The 25,717-nt window shown below is 55.7% G+C and overlaps 1 protein-coding gene across 3 annotated transcripts in view; it reads right to left on the bottom strand.

Moving 5' to 3' along the window:
• Window positions 1-1,787: 1,787 nt before the first annotated feature.
• The window catches only part of CELF5 (CUGBP Elav-like family member 5), a 49,507-nt gene continuing 25,577 nt past the window's right edge, over window positions 1,788-25,717 (bottom strand). Inside the window, exons 3-12 of one of the 3 annotated variants that reach the window (XM_068537286.1) lie at window positions 16,194-16,245; window positions 14,199-14,327; window positions 12,645-12,724; window positions 10,832-10,978; window positions 9,934-10,075; window positions 9,703-9,849; window positions 8,152-8,214; window positions 7,415-7,498; window positions 4,667-4,810; window positions 1,788-2,263 (exon numbers count right to left, since the gene is read on the bottom strand). In XM_068537286.1, coding sequence (XP_068393387.1) covers window positions 2,136-2,263; window positions 4,667-4,810; window positions 7,415-7,498; window positions 8,152-8,214; window positions 9,703-9,849; window positions 9,934-10,075; window positions 10,832-10,978; window positions 12,645-12,724; window positions 14,199-14,327; window positions 16,194-16,245 — 1,116 coding nt within the window. In that variant the 3' untranslated portion in view covers window positions 1,788-2,135. Of the gene's footprint in view, window positions 2,264-4,666; window positions 4,811-7,414; window positions 7,499-8,151; window positions 8,215-9,702; window positions 10,076-10,831; window positions 10,979-12,644; window positions 12,725-14,198; window positions 14,328-16,193; window positions 16,246-25,717 lie in introns of all 3 variants that reach the window. The other 2 variants (XM_068537287.1, XM_068537285.1) reach the window with 2 other exon arrangements.

Below are 25,717 nucleotides of genomic sequence, written 5' to 3'. Positions count from 1 at the left end.
ATGAGTAAGGCTATGACTGGGGAGGGTAGAGGGTGGGAGAGGCCAAGGGGTCTGTTTTGTGCCTACAACCGGGGAAGGCAGGGCCCTGGAACGAAGGGGATGGGGGTTCCGGAAGCTGCAGCTAGGACCAGGGACACTGAAGCCGGCTGAGCCCACAGGCTCGCGAGAATCGTCGATGGCGGGGGGTCAAAAGTCCTGGAGGTATATCGCGTTGGCTGATGATTCCCAGTGCTTGGCCGGCGCCCTGGTCTGACATGACAGCGGGAGGTGGGGGACACTGGGCTGCCCCGCCAGCCTCAGCCCTTCTGAGCGTCCCTGCTGAGTGACCAGCCCAGGGTCACCTTCTCTTGGATGGAAGGAAGTCGGAAAAGTTTGGTCCCTTGATCTATACTCAAAAAATATATATACTGTCTATAGCTCTATATATATATGCATATATATATATAGGAAAAGTTGCGATTTCATTTGGGGAAGCCACAAAGGTTGTGTGTGTGGGAGGAAGGTGGGAGCGAGGAAATCTCCCAGGAGGGGGCAGTGAATCCCTTGGCCCCCAACTCAGGAGTCCCCCGCAGACCATGAAGCCCCCTCCCCATTCCATGTGGCCTTGGGCAGCGTTTCACATTATGGGGAGGGGGTCAGGGGAGAAGGGGGGGCTGGTGTCCAAACTCAGTTGTAATTTACGTAAAAGTCCTGGATCGGTTGGAAGTGGGAAGGCCCCTCACCTGGCGGAGAAGGGAGGGGCGTTAGGGCGCGGCGCTGGGGGCGGGAGGGTCACGTCGACCGACGACATCACCTCCCACCCACCCCCCTGCCCTGGCCAGGCTGGGGTCTGGGAACCCAAGGGCCCCCACCTTTGCAGAAAGAGTCCATTTCGGGGTTTGGAGGCTGACACACCCGGCTTGGAAGGGACCGAGGGTCGCCAAGCCCGTGTCCTCATCCGGCCACTGGGGACAAACATTTCGGTTTCTTTCTGCCTCCTCTTCCCAGCTCCCTGCCCCTGAATCTCCACGAAGCAGTTCCCCGCCCCCATTTCTGTTCATTCGTGGTGCTGGAAACAGTGCCTGGCGCACAGTAGGTGCTTAGTGAGGATTTGCTGTCAGCATGTTCAAAGCACGCCGATATCCTCTTGTTGGCTTCTGGTGGCGGATTTCCGCGCGCGCGCCCCCGAAGACCCACGACCCGGTGACTGAACACCCTCGAATCTGTGGGTGCTGCCCCGGCAGGGTCTGGGAGCAGCCCCTCACTGAGCACCTGCTTCGCACCAGACCCCAGAGGAGCCTCTGTGATGACGATGGCGACGGTGGTTAAGAGGAAAAAATCAAAACGACTTATCCAGAGCTTTCCAGGTGGCTGGTCCTGGGCTCAGCCGGGAAAACACCGAGTGCCCTGTGAATCCGCCCCACGACCCCTGGAGGAGGCCACAGGCACGGGCCCATTTCACAGATGAGGCTTGTCAAGGCTTGGGCTCACTTATAAGTTTCCCCATTGGCCCCTGAGGCTCACGGCTCATTCCCCAAAGAAGCGATGAGTTGACAGAGGTGTTCACTCTGATGGCACAAACACTCTTGGGGATTTGTTCATTTGTTCGAGGGGATTTCCGACACCCCCCTCCCCCCCGCCGCATGCTGTCGGGTGGGGCAAATATTCCACTCTCCCATCAACCCACTAGGTATGAATTATGCCAAATGAAGAGCTCCCAGAGGGGCCCAGCTGGGAGAACAGATTCTTAGGACAGGACAGAAGCACCTCCCCACAGCCCGCCCCCACCCCAGACCAAGCCCCGCCTCTCAGGTGAACTTTTTTTCATCCTTCAAAGCCTTCTCCAGGAAGGATTCCTTAACTACCCTCCCCAGCCCCATCCTACTGCTCCGGTTCCAGCCCTGACCACGGGGTTGGCGGGGCGTGGGGTGGGGGTGGGGGTTAGGTGGGGATTGGGGGTGTCTTCATCCAGCTCTGTCCCCGTCAACCAAACCTGGGGGCTCCTTGTAGCCTCTTGCAGCATCCCCCCAGCCTCGGGAGGGTTTGGAGAATGAGAAGGGGGTGCGGACAAGACCGGGGTGGGGGCGGGAGCGGGAGCGGGGCCGCCTGGCGGCTCACCTGGGCCAAGCCCGCAGCCTCGGGGCGCTGTGGGCCGGTCAGTAGGGGTGTCCCGGATCTTTGGGCCGCTTCAGCTGCACTTTGAGCCTCTTCATGCCGATCTGAAAGCCGTTCATGGCCTGGATGGCGGTCTGCGCGCTGGCCGGGTTGTCAAAGCTCACGAAGCCTGCGGAGACCGGGGTGGACCCACGATGGAGGGCAACGCGGGCGTCCTCTGCTTGCTCCAGTGCTGCAGCCCTGGCTGCCCGGCTCGCGGGGTCCTGGGGGCGGGGGTGTGCGCTCGCAGGGGCAGACGGCCCAGGGAGGTGGGAGGGCTTCCCAGAGCACACACAGCAGCCCTGGCCTGGTTCTGACACGCGCTGGGCTTGCGTGCCTGGGGGACGGGGCGCTCACTCCTTACCTGGGGTCTGCTCTGCTGAGACTTCCCAACTGACGTGGGGGACAGGCTGGGTCTCTGGGGGCCCCGGGAGGGCCATGTTCTCCCTCCCCAGACCCCATGCCTGCCTCCTTCTAGGCTCTGGATGCCCACCATTCGCCTCCTCTGAGATCTCTATCCATCTGGGGTCCTGTCTGCCCATGTGACTGTCTCTGTCTGTCTGTCCTTGTCTCTCTGTTTCTCTTTTTCTGTCTTTGTGCGTGTGTGTCTTTGTGTTTCTTCTGTCCCTCCCTTTCTGTCTCTTCTCTTTTGGTCTCTGTCTCTCTCTTTGTCACCATCAGTCTTTCCAGTCCCAGACTCCCCCTCACCCTGGGCCATCAGAAACACTCCAGCATCCCCCCACCCCCCCCTTAAGCTTCCACCAGCATAACACCCTCCACCTGGCCCTACTCCTGCCCCTCACCTGTTGGTCCTCACAGACTTCCTGGGGGACTGTGCAGAGACCACAGGGGCTGGGGAGGTCCTCCAGGGGGAGAGGACTGCATGTGCGTGCATTTGGGGGCAGGACACCTGAGCTCCATGGGAGAGGCTGGGTGGGAGGTCAGGCAGAGAGATGGTGGGGTCAGGGCTGAGGGGTCTGGCTGAGGCCCATGGGGAGCCATAGGGGAATCTGGAGCTGGGGTGGGTGGATGTCTTCACATCACCCACACCTCCCATTACATAGAGGAGGAAACTGAGGCTCAGAGAAGGCATGTGACCCCCTGACTGCTGAATGCGACAGAGTAGGTTTTCCTCCAGAAATTTCCTTCTTCTTCCTGGAAGCAGGATGTAGAGAAGGGAGCCTGGGCACTGGAGGGGGTGGTGTCCCTAACTTGCTGTGTGACCTCAAGCATGTCGCTTGACCATTCTGTGCCTCTCTTTCCTCCCCATGTAAATTGGGATAATTCTTCCCTTTTATGGTTGGATAATGAGTATATACAGGAGGTGCTTAATAAATAGTCAAAAGTTGACCCTTCCAAGAGGACAGGGTGGGTTCAGAGCCCAGATTTTGGAGTCAAACAGACTGGTTCTAACCTAGGTTCTGCCTCTTTGCTGCCGTGTGACTTTGGACAAGTTACGTGCCTCTCTGAGCCTTAATGTCCTCTGTTTCTGGGGACAAGGAAGTTCTCCCCACAGCCCACAAGGCCCTCCACGACCTGCCCTGTCCCCTCCCTGCCCTCCCCTCCTCCCTCTCTCCCCCTCGCTCACTCTGCTCCAGCCACACGGGCCTCCTCGCTCTTGCTCCAACATGCCAGGCACTGTCCTGCCCCAGGGCCTTTGCACATGTGGTTCCCTCTGCCTAGAACACTCTTCTCCAAGACACCCCATGGCTGGCTCCTCATCATTCAGGTCTCAGCTGAAATGTTGCCTCCTCCTTATCAGTCTGTATTTTCTTACCAGTTTTATTTTTGTCTATACCATTTATAACTCCCTGGCCTATATCCTATATTTGTTTATTTCCATCTCCTCCCCCTGGACCTGTGCTTTCCAATTCGGTCGACAGCCACTGGCCACGGGTGGTTATTTCAACTGAAATTCATTAAAATTAAGTAAAATAAAAAATTCAGTCCTTTGGTCACACTGGCCACATTTCAAGTGCTCAGCAGCCACATGGGGTGGTCGGCTCAGACAGCACAGATGTAGAACATTTCTATCATCGGAGAAAGTTCTACAGGCAGAGTGGCAAGACTGTGAGCTTTCAGAGGGCAGGGATTTTTGTTGGCTTCTTTCACTGCTGTGTGCCAGGCACAATGCTGAGCGCTGGCACACAGTAGGTATACCATATGTCTATTTGTTGATGAATAAATGAACAAGGGAGTCTTAGAAATGCTGCATGGTGAGTGCTTGGCACACAGTAGGTGCTTAATAAGTGTTTACTTTGATTATAAATGTGATTCTTTTTTTTTTCTTTTCTTTTTTTTTTTTTTTGGCCACACCGCTCGGCCTATGGGATCTTAGTTCCCCCACCAGAGATTGAATCCGGGCCCTTGGCAGTGAGAGTACGGAGTCCTAACCACTGGACCTCCAGGGATTCTTTTGGACCAGATCTGTCTGTCTCATGGCTGACCACACCCTCCCAACCCCCATTCCAGGGCGAGGGGCGCGTGGGACGGGGCTGGCAAGCAGGAGGGGGCACCCGCAGCAGGGACTCACCAAAACATTTGCTCTGGTTGGTGGCCCGATCCATAAACACCTTGGAGGAGATGATATTGCCGAAGGGCAGGAACATCTGCGTCAGCTCCGTGTCTCCAAACTCCTGGGGGAGGTGGTAGATAAACAGGTTACAGCCTTCGGGACCTGCAGGTGGGGGAGAGAAAGACATAAAGCCCCCAAGGAGAGGAGGCGGACCCCCCGGGGAGGGGCACGGGTCCAGAGCCCACATCTGGCATCTCCAGCTGTTGGGAGAGGGGTGCCCCGTGACACTCAGAGAGAAGGGGCATGGAAGTGGCAGGAAGGGGAGGCCGGGAGCCCTAATCCCTTGTCTATAAAATCCCACACTCAGACACTCCAAACCTCTAATGATCCTCAGGCCCCAGGGAACTTATAAAATTCGTATGATCCCTACCCTCCACAACTGAGATAAATTCTTCCATCCCAGACCCCAGATAATCCAAAAATCCCATACAACCCCAAACCCCGGAAAATCCCTAAGCCTCAAACTCCTGGTCATTTATAGAAATCAGATGAACTGGGCGTAGGGTATACGGACACTCTGTACTGTCTTTGCAATAACTCCATAAGTCTAAAACTGGTTTTAAAATGAAACATGCCTTTTTGACAGTCTGATGATCACAGAATAAAATAAGACTAGTAATTGCCTGGTCCTAAACCCCAAATATCCAGATATTTTTCAAAACCTTGGATAACCCTCCAAACCTTGGATAATTTTCAAAACCTTGGATAATTTCAAAAATGATGCAAAAATAAAATCAAGTAAAATAAAAAGATTATTCTCTAGTCCCGAACCCCAGATATCCTGAAACCACCGATAATTTTTAAATGATATGCTATACCAACCACAAATAATTTTTTAAAGCACAGCTAACCCTCAAGAATCATCCCCTCCCCCAGTAATCCCCAGTCATGGCTCATATAAGAACCATAAATAATAATAGCATTTTAAAACCTTGATTATCCAAAGTCATCAACAGTCCTCAAACCTGCCTCTAATGCCAAACCTACAGACAACATTCTCCCAGGTCCCGCCCCGCCAAAAACGTAGCCCTCAAACCACCGAGAATCCCCCCACCCTCACAATGAATATTCCCCACCCCAGAAAATACAAAATCCAAGATTACACATTCACATCCACATCCACCCTTATCTTCCTGATGAGGACCACAGTTCTGCTAACATGCTTGTTGTTGTCGTTGTTGTTTGTTTTTGTTTGTTTGGCCGTGCCCCGAGATTTGTGGGATCTTAGTTCCTCAACCAGGGATTGAACCTAGGGCCACGGCGGTGAAAGCGCCGAATCCTAACCACTGGACCTCCAGGGAATTCCCTAACATGCTTGTTTTTAAAATGCAAGTGCGTTCCCATACAACTGATATGTTACGGAACAATTTTGAGCAAACACGAATTTTGTGTTTGTCTGTGTGCTATCTCATTTCCAAGAAACACTAGGTGAATGCAGAAAACCACATGCAGCTGCACCGAACCTCATAAGAAAGCAAAATGCACACACACACACACATACACACACACACACGCATACACAGCTTCAACATCCATCAACTTTCTCAGTTCTCCAAGTATGTTATGAGCAGGACCCATCCCCGTCTGGGGTTCCGACTCTCCGTCTGATTTCAGACAAGCCTTTCCATCACTTCAGGGTAACTCACATGCTGCAACCCTTCCGATGCCACTCCCCCCTGCAAACTTGCGGTCTTTTCCAAGATAAAGTACCAAATTTATTGTACTATTCGGGTATCTCTAAACCATCTAACACGCATAAAACTGCTACTGTTTTCATTAGGATCTTATCTTTTTTCTTTTTTGGCACCTCACAGCCAACGTTTCTGAATGGTGTACCACGACCCCATTTCCCCCACGAGCCTTGTAGTTGGTATTGTGAGGTTCTGCAAACTCAGGTGACTTTCCAGAAAGCATACATCCTGTTACAGCAGCACGGACTGCATCGGGACCAGCTTTTATCCACTGCACCCTGCCAGTGTTCCCCTTCCTGCAGGCCCAGGGCAAGGGAGAAATTGAACAGAGCCTCACAGAAATCAGTCTGCGGGCCAGGCCACCCGCAAGCTTCCCAGGTCGTGGGGCGATTTGGGGCTTTTCTGGTTGGTCGCCTCTCCCCAGCCCCCCGCCCCCACAGCCACTAGATGGATTAAGGAGAGGAAGGGCCTCCCTGGCTGAGTGCCCACCATGTGTCAGGAACCGCCGCTGCTTACTCCCCAGCAAGGGGAATAAGGTGGTCGCCTGTGTGGCAGATGAGGAAACTGAGGCCCGGAGCAGTGAGGTGCCTTCCTTATGACGCTCACAAGTCAGAACTGGGTGGATTTGAATCCCGGTTCTCCGACTCCAGAATCTAACTCCTCGCCCCCTTGACTTTACTAAGGAAGCCTTATTTGCCCCGAGATACCTCACCATCCCACCCCCTAAATTCTCTCAAAAATATTTCAGAGAATCATCCCGTTCTGGGTCATGGCTATCCCTACTGGGTCGGGACTAGCCCCATTCCCACTTTCCGGAGGAGGAGACCGAGGCTCAGAGAGGAAGAGTCAGTCGCCCCCCCAGACACCCATGGGCTACGCCGGGGCTTGAACCCAGGTCTGTCCGGACCCCAGGCCGAGTGGTTCCCCGAAGCCAGGCCGAGTCAGAGGTCCTGGAGGTGGAAGGGGGCGGTCAAAGTAAGGGGCTGACGCCCAGGGGAGGTCGCGGCCCCCTCACCTTCTCGCTGCTGCTGCTGCAGGAGGGGTGGCGGCTGGGGGACGCTGTGCGCGATGGGCGTGATGGCCGCGGTGGGGTACATGGCTGCAGAGACCGGGAGCGAGACACAGGGCGGAGCGGGCGTGAGGCCGGTTGGCAGCCGGTGCGCGTGGGGGCGGGGCTAAGACGTGAGGGGCGGGGTCACAGCTGAGGGTGGGGCCAAGACCGGGTCTAGGGAAGGCGGAGGGGTGTGGTCACATGGGAGAGACGGTCTGAGGGCAAGGCCAAGGACCCGTCTTGGGAAGAAGGAGGGGGCGTGGTCATATTCGAGGACGGGTCTGGGAGGGGCGCGGTCACATTGGAGGAAGGGGCCAAGGCAACAGGGAAGAGCAGAGTGGGCGTGGCCCCGGCTGAGGACGGGGCCAAGGCAGCCTTTATGAAGACAAGCCAGAGATCCGAGCGAGGCCCTGGCAGAGGCGGGGTCAGTCTGGGCAGGACATGAGGGGCGGTACCAAAGGCAGGTTATGAGGGGCAGGGCCAAATGTTGAAGAAAGGCGGGGCGGGGGTAAGGCCAAGAACTGGGATTGGGCCCAAAGTAGGAGGCACAGGCAGAAGAGGGAAGGTAGGATGAGAGGGCGGCTCTGAGGGCAGGGACCATATCTAGGTGTGGCTAGGGGCGCGGCTTGGCTAGCCCAGGTAGGACGCCGGGGACCGAGGGGCGGGGTCACGCGCGGGGCGGGGCCGCGCTGCCTCCCTACCTGTGTACTGCTGGACTCCGGAGAAGGCAGGATGAAGGGTCTCGGCCACCGTCGGGCTCTGAGCTGCGGGGCAGACGGAGGGGCTGAGTGGGGCGGGGGCAGCAGAAGTCTTCCATCCACCCCGCAACACCCAGCCCCAGCTTCACTTCTGCATAAACGTTTTACAGGTATGACCCTCATTTTACAGGTGGGGAAACAGCAGCTGGCACAGGGCCGCTCAGGTAGGAGATGACAGAAGCCAAACTCGAATCCAGGTTTCTCAGACTCCAGAGAGGTTTAACAATCAACTTCAACTCTCTGTCCCCATCCTGACCCCCCTTGCTCCTCTCTTTTATTCTCTGGATTCTCCAGGACTCCAGGTCTCTGCTTTTGATCACCACCCATCCCCATCCCTTCCCTTTATCCCTCCCCACACCTTGATCATCAGACACCCTATGGATCCCCTACGTGGCTGTGACCTTCCGACGGTCCCTAGGGGAGGACACAGGGGTAGGGGAGAGCTTGTCTAGGCAACCAGAGCTGGAGAGTCTGGGGAAAATTGAGCAAAAAAATCTTGAATGGAGAGAGGTTGCTAGAAGATGCAGTGGTGATGGGGGAGAGGTAAGACAGTAAAGCGGTCGCATGAACGAATTACTTTATAGTGATGGAACAGTTCTGTATGTAGATTGTGGTGGTGGTTACATGAAACTATACCTGTGATAAAATGACATAGAACCACGCACACACACACACACACACACAAGTGCCTGCAAATAGTGAAGTCTGAATAGGCTCTCCAACTCCCGTTGAGTTCATTGTACTGTACCAATGTCAGTTTCCTGGTTTTGACAACGTACTGTGGTTATGTAAGACGTTAGCATCCAGGGACGCTGGGTGAGGGGTACCAGGACCTCTCTGTATTATTTTTGAAACTCCCCGTGAGCGCCAATCATTGCAAGATAAGAATAAACAAATTCTCAGCGGTGGAAACGCAGATGACGTACTTCACCTAAGCAAGGTGTGGGAAGACGTTTGCCTTGAAATTATGGTATAGGGTAGAGAAAAGTGAGACCTCTGCTTCAGGAGGGCAGAGCCCAGCCCAACAAATCAGTGCATGGCCAATACTGAATGAATGAATTAATGAGTGAATGAATGAATATGGGCACTGATATTTTCCCAAATGGTAACGATTACTAATGAAGATTGATGGTGCCATTCTTGGTACCAGGTGACGCGTTAGCATTTTACAGACTGATTGCCTCGTCGGTGCAATCTCATGAGATGACTGATGTTATCCGCCCCATTTCCCAGATGAGCAAACTGAGGCTCAGAGACTTAAAGAAACCCCCCAGGGCCACCGAACTGGAATTCGAACCCAGAAAGGTCTGGATGCAAAGTTTCTATGTTTAACCTCTTTCTCTGTGCCCACAGCTAGTATCTGTTCGCCTGAGACTCCCTTTGTCCTGCCCCTTTGTTCCCTGGACACCAAGGCATAGGGACTCATGCTTGTCCGGGGGACACCCTCCCTGCCTCCTGCCACTCTCCTCGGCCCCCGGGGACCACCCGAGTTACCTGGGTAGGGCACAAGGCCATTGGCATATACGGTTTCTAGGGCGGGGTGCCCACCAGGGAAGGGCACAACACCTGCGAAGCCGTTGGTGATCGGAGCCACGAGGCCGGGCACGGCGGTGGTGCCGAGCAGCGGGGGCGAGTGCAGTCCTGGGGAGCGGAAGAGCGTCATGGGGAGCCTGATTCTGGCCCCGGCCCTGCCCACCCATCCGTGGGTCCCTGGCGGACTCTCACCAGAGGCAGGGGCGATGGGTGTGGCGGGCAGCCCGTTAAGGCTGACGGCGCCGATCTGCTGGATGTGGCAAGGTGAGAAGGCCACGCCGGGGCTCAGGTAGCTGCCTGAGGTGGACAGGACCGTTGTCTGCTGTTGCATGAGCTGGGGGTGGAGAGGGAGTCAACGTGCACAGTCAAAGTGGCATCTGGCCTGAGATCACGGTTCATGAGGTGGGGGGGCGGGTCCTCCAGGAACTAGGGGGTCAGGCCGGGTGTCTTGGCTCAGGTCGCGGTCAGGGATCAGTTAGGAATTGGGGCTCAGCCTGGATCAAGTCTCAGTGTAGGATCAGGGCCTAGACTAGGTTCCAGGCTCATCTAGGAATGAGAGCTCAGCCAGGAATTAGGGCTCAGTCTAAGATCAGGACTCAGTCTGGGACCAGGGCTCAGCCAACGTTGAACTCACTCAGGGTTGGGTCTCAGCTTGGAGTCAGCCAGGAGGTTTAGCTAGAATTCGGGCTAATCTAGATTTGGGGAACAGCTAGGATCTGGGGGTCAACTCAAGGTTGGCTCTTCATTTGATGTTCACGCAGGGTGAGGGCTCAGGCTGGATGTCGGGGTTGAGTCTGGTGTCCTGTCAGTCCAGAGGTGGGGCTCAGCTTGGGCTCGGAGCATAGTCCATGGTTGGGGGCTCAGCTGGGGTTGGGGTCAGGAAGCGGCCTGGATTTGGGGACTCAGCCACAGTCAGAATAAGGCCCTGAGTCAGAAAGATTGGGCCAGAGAAACAGAAAGATGGGCAAAGAGGCAGAAGCCCTAGACCGAGAATAGATGGAGAAAGAGAGCGAGACAGACTGAGCCAGATCCCCAGAGAAGTCTCAGAAGCCCTGCTGGAGACAGAAGTGTGTCTGCCGGGGTCACTCACAGCCTGGGCGTAGGCACTGTAGGGGCTGAAGGGCAGGGTGAGGGACGGCGTCAGGATGCCCAGCTGGCCCACCATCTGCTGCATGCGCCGCAGTGTCCGCTCCTTGTCCGTGTCAGCAAACTTGACCACCAGGCTGGAGGAGGCACCCTGCAGGGGCAGCCGCAAGCAGGGAGGGAAAGAAGGGGGGACGTAGCCGGGACTCTGGGGTCCCTTACAAGGGGTGTAGGGGTGTGGATAGCAGCAGCTGTCAGCCCCACCCTCGAGGTCCCAGGTGCCACAGTGAGGACAGTCCGGAGATCAGCATCCCAGGTCTCGCACTTGACCCTGCAGCCCCCTCGTGCGCACAAGTGGGGCATCCGGGCGCGGGGGGGCTGCATCTGGGGCATAGTGAGGACCCTGACTGTCAACCACACTCTCAAAATGGGTGGAGAATCCAACTGCTGGAGAGGAACAATGGGGGCCCGCATGGAGGACCCTATAGCTGCCACCCACACCTGAGAACAGGTAAGGCTCCAACCATCAGAGAGGTTGAATACCTCCTCTGATGGAGAGCTCACTCCCTGTGCCGCCCACCAGCTCCATCACTGGACAGCTCGGAGCAGGAGAAAGCCTGACCTTCGGATGAGCTGACTCCTGCCCCTCTAGGGACTAAAACTGATGCCTGAGGACCCAGAGAGCAATAGAAGGAAGGATCTGAGACTGCCCTGCTCTCCACACCCATTTTCCAGAACAACAGAGAGTGGGTCCCCAAGGCCTGTCTTCCCCGTGGCAGATCTGGACATTTATGTACAGTGATGGTGGCTCCCAGGGCCACTTTCCTGGGAGGCAGGGCCACCCCCAACACCTGTGTGGTCCCCTCCAGCCTCTCACTGCTGCAGGCCCACAGGCTCCCGGCTCCAGACTTGCCCATTCCCCACTCTGGCCCTACGGGGACATTTCCAAATGACCTGGTCCCTTCCCTCTGGGGCTCCCCATCACCCTAGGAGGAACCCCATGCTTCTCAGCCTTGAACTGCAGGCCCCTCCAGCCCCATCTCTTCCTGCTCCTCTGGGGCTCACACACATTTGCACACACTTACACATGCATTCCGCCCACACAGACTCACACTCACCATTGACACTCACAGACACACATGCATACACTCCCAAATACATGCACATATACTCACACACTCACGTGCACACAGTCACACATGTACACACGTGACTGCCTACATTCACACGCATGCTCACCCCTCCACACATAGACATTTGCCTTCACACACTCCTACAGATGTACACACATGCACTCGCTCCCCCCACGTCACCCAGACACACAGTCGCACATAAATATACATGTGCACTCAGCTACATACTTGCACACGTGTGCTCCCACGAACACACCCACTTAACACACGTGTGTATGCAGTCACACGTGTACACATGTGTATGCACCAGCGCACACGTGCACATGTATCCATACCCATTACACACACCTCATGTGCACACTGACACCCACCTACTCACAACCACACGCTCACACACAGACACGCACACGTGCACACACCAACACACACACTGGCCTGCGCGTACTCGCGTACGGGCAGCCACGTGCTGGCAGGACATCCATACACACTCCACACTTACTTGCAGGCTCACACACACAATCACACACATACACCCACCCATACCACCATCAAAGACTGCGCCTCTTCTCCCCACCATGACCTCTCTGAAGAAGGGGCAGGGGCTACCGGATGGCTGGGATGGTAAGGCCAGGCCCGCTTGCTCCTTTCCCACCCCTACCCCCATCGCCCAGGGCAACTCCGACTCACCGGCATGGTCTGGCTGCCATGCAGGGCGTGGATGGCCGCCTGAGCCTCCGTGTGGGAGGAGAACTTCACGAAGGCACAGCCTGCTCCGAGAGAAGGGGAACGGGTGAGGGGCCACAGGAGAGGGGCTGACAGCCCTGCACGGCCGGTCAGCGTGGACACAGGCAGCCCGAAAGTCGGACGTCCGAGAGACAGCCAGCCATTTGTTCAGACAGACAGCTGGACAAGGAAGGATCAGACAGTAAGACAAGCACACAGCCAGCCAGCCAGATAGCGGTTTGTCCAAGACCTCATCAGAGGGTGTGAGGAGGTGCACAGGTGGAGAGGCAGGCCCTGCCCGTTAGAACAAGTGAAGGGGACGGGCTTAGAGAACGCCCACCAGCCACCGATGCCACGAGATCCAGAGTTGTAATCAGATACGCAGAATTAGAGTGACAAACCATCAGGCATAGACACAGAGAGATGCAGTCCTGTGGGCACACTCAGGCAGAGGTACACTCAGACCCAGACAGATATGCCCATGTGGCCAGAGTTGGATAGATGGGGATGAAAAGTCACCAGGCAAGGGCAGAATCAGGTGGACAGACAACCAGAGACCACCTGACACAGGCAAATCCAGACAGACGGTCATAGGCTACAGTTCCAGACAGAGAGAGGGCTATGGAAGAGCCAGGCAGATTTGGGGGAAGGGGAGTGAAAATGTTCCAGAACTAGATAGTGGTGACAGTTGCACAGTTTTGTGAATTTTGTGAAGCACTTCACTGTACACTTTAAAAGGGTGAATTTTACAGTATGTGATCACATCTCAATTACAAGAAAAGAGCCAGGCAAATAAACAGTCAGGGACCATCAGATACATTCAGTCCCAGTAAGATAAAGTCGCCAGGGCAGAGACAGGCAAACTGAGAGTCAGTCCCAGACAGATGAACCTGAACACGTAGAATCAGGTAGACGGAGACCACCAGGCACATGGATACCCAAACAGAAATAGCCATTTGGACACTCAGAAAGAGGGTCAGAGACTAAGAGACACAGGCGGAGTGATACTCAACCCTAGGTACATGCAGTCACGTGAGCAGACCGGAAAACAAGTTTCTGGAGATCATTAAACAAACATTCCTGCATGGTACAACCATACAGGAACGGTGGAGGAAGTAGGATCAGGCACAGGACATAGGCAAATCCAGACGGCAACAGCCCCATGGACAGAGTCAGGTGGAGACAGGCAGCCCCAGACGGACACGGGCACACGGGTAGGACCACGTGGGACTGGACAGTCTCTGCTCGCCCTGCCCCCCGGAGCCGGCCCCGCCCTCCCATGTGCCGCTTCCGCCTCCTGAGCGAGCCCCACCCTCTTGTGTACCTAGCGGGGCCCCATCCCTCCAGCCCGCTCTCCACGTGCTAGGCCCCGCCCACTGTGGGCCAGCCCCGCCCCACGAGTCCGGCCCCGCCCCCTGGATCCCGCCGCGCTCTCCTGTACCCGCTCCTCCCCATCCCTCCAGCCCCGCCCTCCCACAGCCCCGCCCCCGGCAGCCAGCCCCGCCCCCGGCCCATCACCTTTGCTGCTGCCGTCGGGCCCCCGGAGCACGGTGCACTCGTCTATGACCCCGAAGGGCTGGAACAGCCGCAGCACGTCCTCCTCTGACTGCTGCTTGTTCAGCATCCCCACAAACAGCTTCCGGTCCCCTGTGGGCGGAGACACCACCTCAGCCGAGTCCTAACCTCCGGGAATTTCTCCGTCCCTCCAGCAGAGAGTGGAGGTAGCAGGGCGTGGAGCAGGGCGCCTGGACCCCCCTGGGCCATTTTCTGCGCGTGTGAGGGAGGACACAGCCACGCGCTTTCCCTGCCTGGGTCTCTCCAACTTTCCACGTGCCTGCGAGGTCCCACCTCATGCAGTGCCCCCTGCCTGGAATGCCTCTCTGTCCAACTGCTTCCACTCTCTGGGCAAAATGGCCACTCCCTCCTATGCACTCAGAGTCCACACATAGTACCAGGGTTAGGAACTGCCTTGCCTGGCCTGGGTCCATGTCTGTCTGTCTGTCTGCCATCTAGATTTTCCAGGCAGGGGTGAGCGCTGAGGGCCCCTGCATCCTCACAGTGCCCAGCAGAGCTCCCCGCCCAACCTTGCCAGGGCTCAGGAAGGGCCAAGCAATCAACGTCTGTTAAATGAATGAACAGTGTGTGTGCACAAGACCAGGTGCCTGGGGAGCCTGGGGTTGGCTTGGGGCCTGGCTGCAGGCCTGGCTGGGACCTGCCCAACTCTAAGGCCAGGGGCCAGTCTGGACCAGCCTCTCCCATGTGAGGTACCAGAGCTCTGTCCCCCCTCCCCCCGGGGAATTGCACTGCTCCCCTGTAATCAGGAACACGGCAGCTTCCTCTTCCAGGAAGGGTGAGCTTGGTTACTATGGAAACCCATTCTCTGGCAGCTGTCACTCATAGGGGTGGGAGGGAGGGAGAGACACAGAAGTAGGGAGAGAGAGACATATGAGGGAGAGAGAGAGGGACAGGGAGAGACTGAGAGACAGAGACAGGCAAAGAGAGAGACAGTAAGAGGCAAAGAGAGATACACAGAGAAGCACAAAGAGAACCAGAGAGATAGGAGGAGAGAAAAAGATTAGGAGAGAGAAACAGAGATGGAGGGAGAGGGAGCAAAGGAGAGAGAGAATGAGAGAGAGAGAGACAGAGAGATAGAGATGAAAACGTGCAGATTCCCCCTCTCTAGTCCCTGACCCACAGTGGAAGCCAGGTTGGAGAGTGTGAAAACAAGCTCCCAGTCCCGATGGGCTTTACCAGGATCCTACACATACACAGAGGTCCTAACAGCCCTACCCCCTACAGCACCTCCAAGGCTGGCTGCTCTCCCTCAGCCCCCAATCCACCTGAGATGGGGAGGGGGGTCAAAAATATCCAAGAATGACTAGCCTTGGATCCCACTGGGGACAGCCAAGCATCTCCCCATAGGCACACAGCCACCCAGAGGTCCAGCCTAATGCAGACACAGGGCCCAGCCTGCACACCCACGCGCCCAGCCGGGACCAGTCAAGCACACACGCTTGAACATATACACCCACGCACAGCCCAGGCACGCAGATGTGCACACAGACAGGCAGGCGCCCCCACTGCACCTGCCAGAAACACACACGCACTTGTGCACACACTTGCATACATCTACGCACAGCTGTGCCCAGGAATGCATGCCCATATACACACACCTGCACTTGCTCAGACATGCAAACATGCACACACACGCAGAGCCCAGAAACCAATCCATAGTCCTTCAGGGACCCTATCCCCTCTGCGTCTGAAGATCCCCGTTATTGCACCCTGAGACGAGTGGGGTATTTCAAGTTCTAGGGGAAAGCAGCAGGACCTGGCCACACCTCCCACTGCTGGGCCTGTGGCCCTGTGGTTAGGAGGAGGGGACACAGCCTCCCTACTCTCCCCCCCAACCCCAGCCTGGGCCTCTGCCTCTCCCACCACCTTTGTGCAAGGATTTCCCTCCTCCCATTCCTCTGCCAACCCGCAGCCTGGTGGCCACGGAGAGATGACAACTACCTCCTCGGCTTTCGCTGTCCGCAGGCTTCACCTGGATTGGCCGTGCCATCTGTGGAGAGAGGGGGGAGGGAGGTCAAGGTGGGCAGTGGGGGTAGCATGGGTGGGAGCTTCACCTGAGCTCTGCTGGGCTCTCCTGTCCACCTCCCCAGCCTCAGCATCCCACCAACCTCTGGCAGCAACCAGCACCCCAGTCACACCAAATGACACATGGTCCCACCTACAGGGCTCTGCTCTTGCTGCCTGGAAAACTCCCACTTTGCCTTCAAAGCCCAGTAACAATAACCCTTCATCCAGGAAGTCTTCTTGCCTCCCCAAGTGTGATAGATTGTTTGCAAAGATGGCCCAACTCCTGCAGTCCCTGTATGTGATGTGACTTTGTGGTTCCTCTCATCAAGGACTGGAGTCTTATTTCCCCACCTTTTCCTTTTGGACTTGGCCATGCGACTTGCTCTGACCAAGAGAATGTGGTGGAAGTGAAGTTGTTAGAGTTCCAAGCCTTGCCCTCAAGAGAACTTGCCTTTTTGGAACCATGGAGGTTGCCAGGTGGACAAATCCAGGCGAGTTACTGGAAGACAGGAGATCTCATGCACAGAGATGCCCTGCTGACACACAACGCATGGGAGTCCTGGCTCAGCTAGGCTCAGTCGAGCCCCAGTTGACTGAAACTGCATGAATGACTCAGGACAAAGCAGTAGAACTGCCCAGCTAAGCCCAGCCTGAGCTTGTTAACCAACAGAATCATGAACAAATAAAATGGTTGGGGCAGTTTATTACTCAGCAGTAGCTGACTGATACACCAAGGCAGCTACTTTTGGCCAGCTCCCTGAGCCTCAAGTGGGGGGAACTGTCATACTTCAGTGGACTGGCCTGCAATCTGGACTTATTGTTCTGGACACTGTCCCCCACTCCCAGCACTGAAAATGAAAGAAACCAGTGAACTGTTCAGTGGAAGAAATCCTTCTCTAACCCCCACTCCTGCAACTTACCCAGCCAGGGGTATGAGCTAATGTGAATATTTTAGAACAGATTTGAGGGATGTGGGGTTGGGTGGCATTTGCTTCTCTATTGATTCTAGGACAGAATCTTCCTCCCAACCCGGTGTCTCTGATGAACTCCTACTCATCCTTCAAAACCCAGCTCAAAAGCCCCCATGCAGGCAATCCTTCCACCTTTTTGGGTCCCTTCCTCCCTCTGCCTCAGGGCAGGAAGTGTCTATGTGTTGCTCTGTTTCCCTCCAGACTGAGACCATAACATCACAACCCTGCCCCTCAGGGCAGGGTACAGGAGAGAATCAGAGGAGTTTGCTGAACAGAACTGACCAGAAGGAAGTGGCCAACACCCACCAGCATAGAAAGGCACCTGGTCCCTCTGCACCAGGCCTGGGGTTGGAACGAGTGCTGGTCCCAGCCCCCCCTCCCAGGTCAGACAGTCTCGGAGTAGATCCCCACAGCCATTCAGAGGTGCTTGATAAACATGTTTTTAAATCACAGTGCAGCTGCCCAGCAAGCTTTCAGAAAGATGCACAATTTTTACACTGTTTTACAGATGTCAAAATCAAGGCCTGGAAAGGTTATTTTTCTGCTTCCCCTCCCCTCGGTGAGCCCCTCCCGCTCTGATACTCTCCCTCTTTCTGAGTGTGTGTCTGGGGCACATATGGGCCTCCTCAATGTGAACACAGCCTTGGGAGCCCCAGACCAGAGAGGCTTCTGTTTTCCCCTCTTGGCCCCCACTTCCCCCAGCCCAATCTTCCTGCCACCCAGCCACACCCTCAGAGGAACCTTGACCACCTGGGAAAGGCCGAACCACATCCCCCTTCCCCCACCATAAACACACACACACACACACACACACACACACACACACACACCCCCTGGGCCCTCTTCACCTGGGTGCCACACCCCTCTAGCTGGAGGCGGGAGGGGAGATTATTTCAACCGATGGGACCAGTTTCTGGGCTGAGGGCAGACTGAGGTGGTGAAGGGAGGTGGGGGGGAGGGGGCACCTGGGCTCCAGCCTCCCGTTCTCCCACCCCTCTCACCCGCCTCCGCTGGCCCTCACCTCCTCCCCGCCACCCCCAGCACCTTGGACAGATGAGGATGGGGTTGCCATGGCAACGCTGATTCACCACACGGAAGCTGGCAATTGTTGTTGCCATGGAAACCGCCTCTTAGGGGCGAGCCCAGCTCCTGCCTTGCACAAAAGAGATATTTAAATATAATCTTCTGGAGATGGATGAGCCGAGGGAGGGAGCGAGGGAGGGGGACCACAGGGAGGGAACCTGCCCCCATCACGGCATCCTCCACCCCCACCCCATTCTCGCGGCCTGGCTACCTGCTTCCCATCTCCCCCACCCGCTGCAGAGCCTGGGACCTTCCGCCTCCGACTGGGAGGCCCCTTCCCCCTCCTGGGTCAGGTCGGGGGTGGGGGGGTGGGGGGGGTGGTCCTGGTCTGGCTCTGAGAAGCCAGGTGGGCAGCCCCTTCCTCTCTAGTCGCCCACTCGAAAGCCGAGGCTGCGAGGCCCGGCCATCCACACCCCGCGGACCCGCGCCTCGCCTTACCCACCGACCTGCAGACGCGCGCCAGGCTGGCATCCATGTGCCGCCTCCCGCCCGGCTGGCCCTGGGCGCACGGGCGCGCATACGCCGCACGCACACTCGGGCTCCGGGCTCCGCGCCTCGTTCTCCGCGCCCAACGCCCAGGCGATCCGCCCGCCAGAGGCCGGGCCCTGCGCGCGCTGCCCGCCCAAGCCGGGAGGAGGCGTGCCAGGGGAGAGCTGGGTCTCCCCCCAACCCCAACCCGCCCATCTGGCTCTGCCCACCTCCTTCCGGCTCCCTCTCTCCATCTGTCCCACCGAGGTCTCTGCCGAGTGCCCTTCCTCCCTCCTCCACCTTCTCTGGCTCCCCATCACCGCACCCTTTCCCTGCCCCCTCCCTTCCTCTTTTCACTTATTTAACAACATTCCCGTGTGCCTCATGCTGAGTAATTCTGCAGCCTCAGGGAGCAACCTACTAGTCTGGCAGAGGGGGAAACAGAGGCATATGCAGACACTTCCAGACTCATGGGGTCAGGGTTGGGGCAGAGGGAAGGATCAAGTGCTGGGAGAGCCTAGAGCCGAGAACAATGAAGAGCCAAAGGCTATCATCCTGGGGGTGCACTGAAGATGGAAAATCTGCAGTGGGTTTTGAAGTATAAATAGGAGTTGGTGGTGGGGCGGGGGGAGCATGTTGGAGCAATACCTACGCCCACTGATTCATTTAATCTCCAAACAACTTTATGAGATGGGAACATGCCCCTTTTACAGGTAGCAAATCAGAAAGAGAGAGGAGAAAATCAGAAGCAGGGGTCAGACCTACTGCCAGTTTCCTCAGGGGCCTCTGAGAACCCAGACATTCCTCCAGCCAAGGATCAGATGGGATAGGGCTCTGGGTGGGCATACGTTAAGTGGCTGGAATCCATTTCTTGCTCTGCCACCTAGCTTTTGCTGAGTGACTTCAATCAAGCCATACACCACTGGGAAAACAGGGTCCCGTATGTCTGACCTGTGTATATTACAGATGGGGAAACTGAGGCCACTTTGGGGAGGGACTGCAGGAAGGTTCTTCGGTAGACAGGCTGGGGCCCAAAATATTCTCCTGGATTTGCAAAGCTATGCCTTCAGATGTGGGGGCCCAGGGAAAGCCCCAACTGGGTGGTTTCTGGATGGTGTGGAGGCTAAGGAAGCCAAGTGGACCCCTATCTGGGCCGCCTGGGCTACCATTCCAGCCTCTTCCTCTCCCACCCAAGCCCCAGCCCAACCTCTCAGACCAAGCCCCTCTCCTGGTCTAGATTCTGCCTTGGCTCCCTATTGCCCTTGGGGTAGAGTGCCAGCTCCTCATCCTGGCATTCGAGGCACCTTTACTGCTCAGTCCCAGCCATTCCTGCCCCCTCCTCCTCCCACACCCCGAGGACACAGGGCTGGAATGCACCCCTGTACACCCCATCCTCGCCCCACAAGCCCCTTGAATGCCACCTATCCCCGAAGCCTTCCCCTCCATCCCCATCTGCTTTGGTTGCTTTGCCCAGGCATTGCCTTGACGGTGACACATCCCCCAACACACACACCGTCCCTCTTTGGGATGAACTCCTGAAGTCAGGGCTGAGGGGCTCTGGGAACTCCTCCCCAGAAAGACCCAGCATAGGGTCCACCAATGACAACTGAGATGAAACGAGACGAGACCTATGGTTTCCAGACTCCTGTCCTGTTGGCAAGAGTGGGGCAGGCGTGCTGGGCACAGTGCCCTGCACGGGAAGTAACCCAAGAGCTCGTGCCAGGCATGTCTGCACTGTCCCCATTTCACGGGAGAAAACAGGCTTGGGAAGAGACATGACTGGCCAGAGTCCCACAGCTCGACTTGCCTGGGACCCTGCGTTCATTCACTCAGCATCTATTTGCCAAGTGTGTGCTCAGCATCTGGCCTGTGTCACCTCACAGGACCCTCAAAACACTCCGCAAACCCACTTTACAGACGAGGAGACTGAGGTCTGGGGAAGCCAGATCATGAGACATTCGGCACTTTGGGGCCCCCCCCCATTCTCAGGGTTGGCTTGACTCTGAGCCAAGTCATGGGATATGGGGGTGGATCGTGCAAAGGGACCACCTCAGAGACCCCCGTGTGCACAGAAGGGGCCTGTTGGGGGACTCATAGCTGGACAAACTCATCCTTTTCCAGGGTGCTCAGATGAGCAGCAGGGCGGCCACCAGGTCTGGGGCATCCCTCACCCCCCAAGGCCTTCACAAAGAAAGAGATGGCATTGCCTCACATGGCCCAGCCCCTCACCATCCAAGAGGCGGGAGCTGGACCTGTTGCCTGTTGTCGATAGGGGTGGGGGTGTGAGGAGGGGAGGGGGGATCCCTTCCATACGCAGGAACCCCGTCCTGGGGTTTGACAGCCAGCAGGAAACCCCTGCGGGAATCGGAGACATCCACCCAGCGTGGATTCCAGGGTCCTGCGGTCCATTCTGGGTTCTATTCTGGGATTCTCTTATTCAATGTAGGGTCCTATTCCAGAGTGCTGAGATTTGATTAAACTGCGTCCCCCACGGACGCCGCTGTCATACTCGAGGAGGGAACTGGAAGTGGGAGTGGGTGGGTCACTCGCTGCAGAAAGCAGCATTATGGTGGGAGGGGGCCTGGGCTCTGCCAGGGCAGGGAGAGATGCACCGAGCCGGCAAACAACGGGGACCACTTCCCTCCTGGGTCATCAAGAGATAGAAAAACAGAAGTGTCCGCTTTATGCGTCTCCTCCAACACACACACGTGCACACACACACGGGGACAGGAGAGATGGTGGCTGTCTGTCTCTAGCGCAACCCAGCCCTGGCCTCCCCGACTCCCCAGCGGTGCGCGCAGGCATGCGCGGAGACGTGAGCCCGCGGGGTGGGCTTTCTCTTGCGGCCGGCCGAGGCTCCATCCTCTGGCGGAGACGCCTGGGAGGGGGCTCGGAAACCTGTGCTCAGCTGCCGCTGTCAGGCAAGGGGGTCTCTTGCGCAGTAGCCCCCATGCCTCCTCGTGCGATCAGCAAGCAAGCCTCCAGCGCTTGTTCTGAAAGGCTGATTCCATTTCTGCGGGTGTTCTCAGGCAGGGAGGCTCACCCCCCAAATCAGCGTCTTCGCTCATCAGAATCGGAAGATACGCGTACTCAGGGATCGGAACTCCTGGGTATGCACCTGACCCAAACGTGGCACGTGTCCACCAAAGACAAAACACCGGCAAGGATCTCTATGCCTTAACAGCAAAACTAGAAACAACCCAAATGTCCACCAGCGGGAGAGTGGACGAATAAATGGTGTGTCCCAGCCATGGAATACCACACAGCGATGACAAAGTGCAAAGCGCTGAGGCGTGATATTGAATCTCACGGGCGCGGTACCAGAAGAAAAGCAGGGGTTGGTTACCGTAAAAGTCAGGGCAGCAGCTCCTCCAACAGAAGAGAGGGGCTTGGGCTTGGGGACATGGGACGGGGTGGTTTCCAGGGTGCCAACTGTGTAGTGGTAACAGGGTGCTTGCTTTGTAATCAGTTGGGTTGCATGCACTTTTCTCTAAGTGTGCAGTATTTTTCAATTTTAAGAAAAAAAAATTTTAAGCCAGGCTCTACTCCCACAGAATGCTGCCCCAGTCAGGAGGTGGCCCCCAGGGGCCCCTCCGTCCCCAGGGTCCAGCCCCGAGCCACCTCCTTCTTCTTTATCAAACATCAGCCCTCACCTCCAGGGAGGAAGGGGGCCAGCTTGCAGGAACTGAGCCAGAGAAGCCAGAGGTTCAAGGTCTGTGGAACTGGGTGGGTGGAGCTGCAGTCCTCACTCTGTTGGGTGACCTCAAACGAGTCCCTTCCTCTCTCTTACCACAGTCTCCCCACCTGTCAAATGGGGTGAGCAGCAGCCCTGGTGCTCCCGTGACATGGCAGATGGATGAGGTGCCCCGGCAGTGCTGGGAAACAGTGATAACCCTGGGGAACCTGAGGCCCAAGAAGAGAAGGGCATTGCTTGAGACTCCTCACCCATCCCCAACTGTGAGCAGGTGTCAAAGAGAGACCGAGAACTCCCTAACCTAGATGTATGATGACACTGCACCATGCTCCTGGTTCTAGAACAATCTAGCCTACACAGTCTAACATGGTAGCTGACCATCAGTCTAGAACATTCTAGGTCTGCACTGTCTAACATGGTAGCTGACCCCCCAGCCTAGAACATTCTAGGTCTGCACTGTCTAATATGGTGGCTGAGCCCTGGTCTGGAACATTCTGGGTCTGGGCTGTCCAAAACAGTAGTTGATCCCTGATCTAGAACATTCTAGATTTGCACTGTCCAGTATGGTAGCCCTTAGCCACATGTAGACATTGGAAGTTTAAATTTACATCTATTAAAATTAAATAACATTAAAACTTCAGTTCCTGTGTCACTCTTGCCCCTTTTCAAGGGCTCCATAGCCACACGGAGCTAGTGGCCACCCTATTTGACAGCACAGAGAGAACACTTCCACCTTCAAGTTCTATTGGACAGCAGTGGTCTACAATGGGGATTGGCAAACTACAGCCCTATTCGGGCCCCCAATCTGTTGTTGTCAATGAAGTTTTATTGGCACACAGCCACGCCCATTTGTTCACTTGTCATCTGTTACTGTTTTACACTTTGAGTAGATGTGACAGAGGCTGTATGGCCGGCAAAGCCATACATTTCTGCTTTACAGAAAAAGCTGGCTGACCCTTGGCCTGGAACATTTTAGAACTATGCCATCCAGTACAGCAGCCAACAGCCACATGTGGCTACTGAGCACTTGAAATGTGGCTTGTGTGACCGAGAAACGGAACTGTGTTTAATTGTGTTTAGTTAAAATTAATATAGGACTTCCCTGGTGGCACAGTGGTTAAGAATCTGCCTGCCAATGCAGGGGACACGGGTTCCATCCCTGGTCCGGGAAGATCCCACATGCCTCGGAGCAACTAAGCCCATCTGCCACAACTACAGAGCCTGCGCTCTAGAGCCCGCGAGCCACAACTACTGAAGCCCGCACACCTAGAGCCCGCGCTCCGCAACAAGAGAAGCCACTGCAATGAGAAGCCCGCGCACCGCAACAAAGAGTAGCCCCTGCTCGCCGCAGCTAGAGAAAGCTGGCGCGCAGCAACGAAGACCCAACGCAGCCAAAAATAAATAAATGAACTTATTTCTTTTAAAATTAATATAAAGGTAAACCTAAGTCTAAAAACCGATACTAGCTGACTTCATTCTTGGAAAACCTTTAAGTATGTTTAGGACGATTTGGGCAAGTGAATCTACTTTTTCAACTGTCAATTTTATAAAATGCAAATCCAGATCGAGCATCTCTGATAACCACTGAGTGTCCCACTTGAGATGGACCAGAAGTGTGCAATCAACACACCGGATTCTGGAACGCTTAGGACGAAAAAAAGGAATGTGAACTATCTCATCAGTAAGCTTCACGTGGGCCTTACTGACTGCCTCTTGATAGGATTTTGGAGATAGTGGGTTAAAATAAAAGATAGCATTAAAATTCATTTCAACTGTTTCTTTTTACTCTTTACATGATGCTCCTAGAACAATCTAAATGCTATACATGCCTTGCATTCTATTCCTATTAGCACCGTTCTAGAACACTAACCAGCTCCTTATTCTCCTAAACAGGGTTTCTCAGCCTCAGCACTGTTGATTTGGGGCTGGATAATTCTCCATCGTGGCGGGCCGCCCTGGGCACTGTAGGGTTTGCAGCAGCATCTCTGGCCTCCACCCACAAGATGCCAGCAGCATCTCCCGGTGATGACAACCACAAATGTCCCCAGACATTGCCCAGTGTCCCTGGGGGCAGTAAACTCGTCCGTCAGGCTCTCACATGTCCTTGCACTCAGCAGGCCAGGCACGTTCCTGCTTCCAAGTCTTGGTACGCCCCGCGCTCACACCACCCCCATCTGCCACAATCCTCCCCATTGCTCGACTCAGCTCAAATGCATCCCCCTCCAAGAAGCCACCCTGTTTGCCCTCCACGACGTCATCAACGCAGGTCACCTGGTTCTCCCTTGAGATGCTGCCCACAGTGGCCCTTATATCTGGCTCTTCATTTTGTGGTCACCCCTTGTAGTGAGGTGAATGGCTGTCCTCACTGAAAATATGTCCAAGTCCTAACCCCTGGAATCTGTGAATGGGAACTTATTTGGAAAAGGCATCTTTAGAGATGTAATTAAGTGATAGATCTGGACACGAGGTCATCCTGGATTTAGGTGAGACTTAACTCCAATGGCTGGTGTCCTCATAAGAGAAAGGCAGAGGGGCTACCCTGGTGGCACAGTGGTTAAGAATCCGCCTGCCAGTGCAGGGGACACGGGTTCAAGCCCTGGTCCGGGAAGATCCCACATGCTGCGGAACAACTAAGCCCGTGCGCCACAACTACTGAGCCAGCACTCTAGAGCCCGTGAGCCACAACTACCGAGCCTGCGTGCCACAACTACTGAAGCCCACGCGCCTAGAGCCCGTGCTCTGCAACAGGAGAAGGCACTGCACTGAGAAGCCCACTCACCGCAACGAAGAGTAGCCCTCGCTCACCGCAACTAGAGAAAGCCCACACGCAGCAACGAAGACCCAACACAGCCAAAAATAAATAAATTTATTTAAAAAAAAATAGAGAGAGAGAAAGGCAGAGACTTCTGTGATGGCGCAGTGGTTAAGAATCTGCCTGCCAATTCAGGGGACACGGGTTCAATCCTTGGTCTGGGAAGATCCCACATGCCAAGGAGCAACTAAGCCCGTGTGCCACAACTACTGAGCCTGCGCTCTAGAGCCTGCGAGCCACAACTACTGAAGCCCGCGTGCCTAGAGCCCATGCTCTGCAACAAAAGAAGCCACCACAATGAGAAGCTCACGCACCGCAACGAAGTGTAGCCCCTGCTCGCCGCAACTAGAGAAAGCCCGCACGCAGCAACAAAGACCGAACGCAGCCAAAAATAATAAAAATAAAATAAATTAATTAAAAATAAAAA

Source organism: Eschrichtius robustus, chromosome 2, assembly GCF_028021215.1.
Source record: "Eschrichtius robustus isolate mEscRob2 chromosome 2, mEscRob2.pri, whole genome shotgun sequence".
Lineage (NCBI taxonomy): Eukaryota > Metazoa > Chordata > Mammalia > Artiodactyla > Eschrichtiidae > Eschrichtius > Eschrichtius robustus.
Note: the sequence above shows the minus strand (reverse complement) of the source record. Positions and strands in the feature narration are given on the sequence as shown.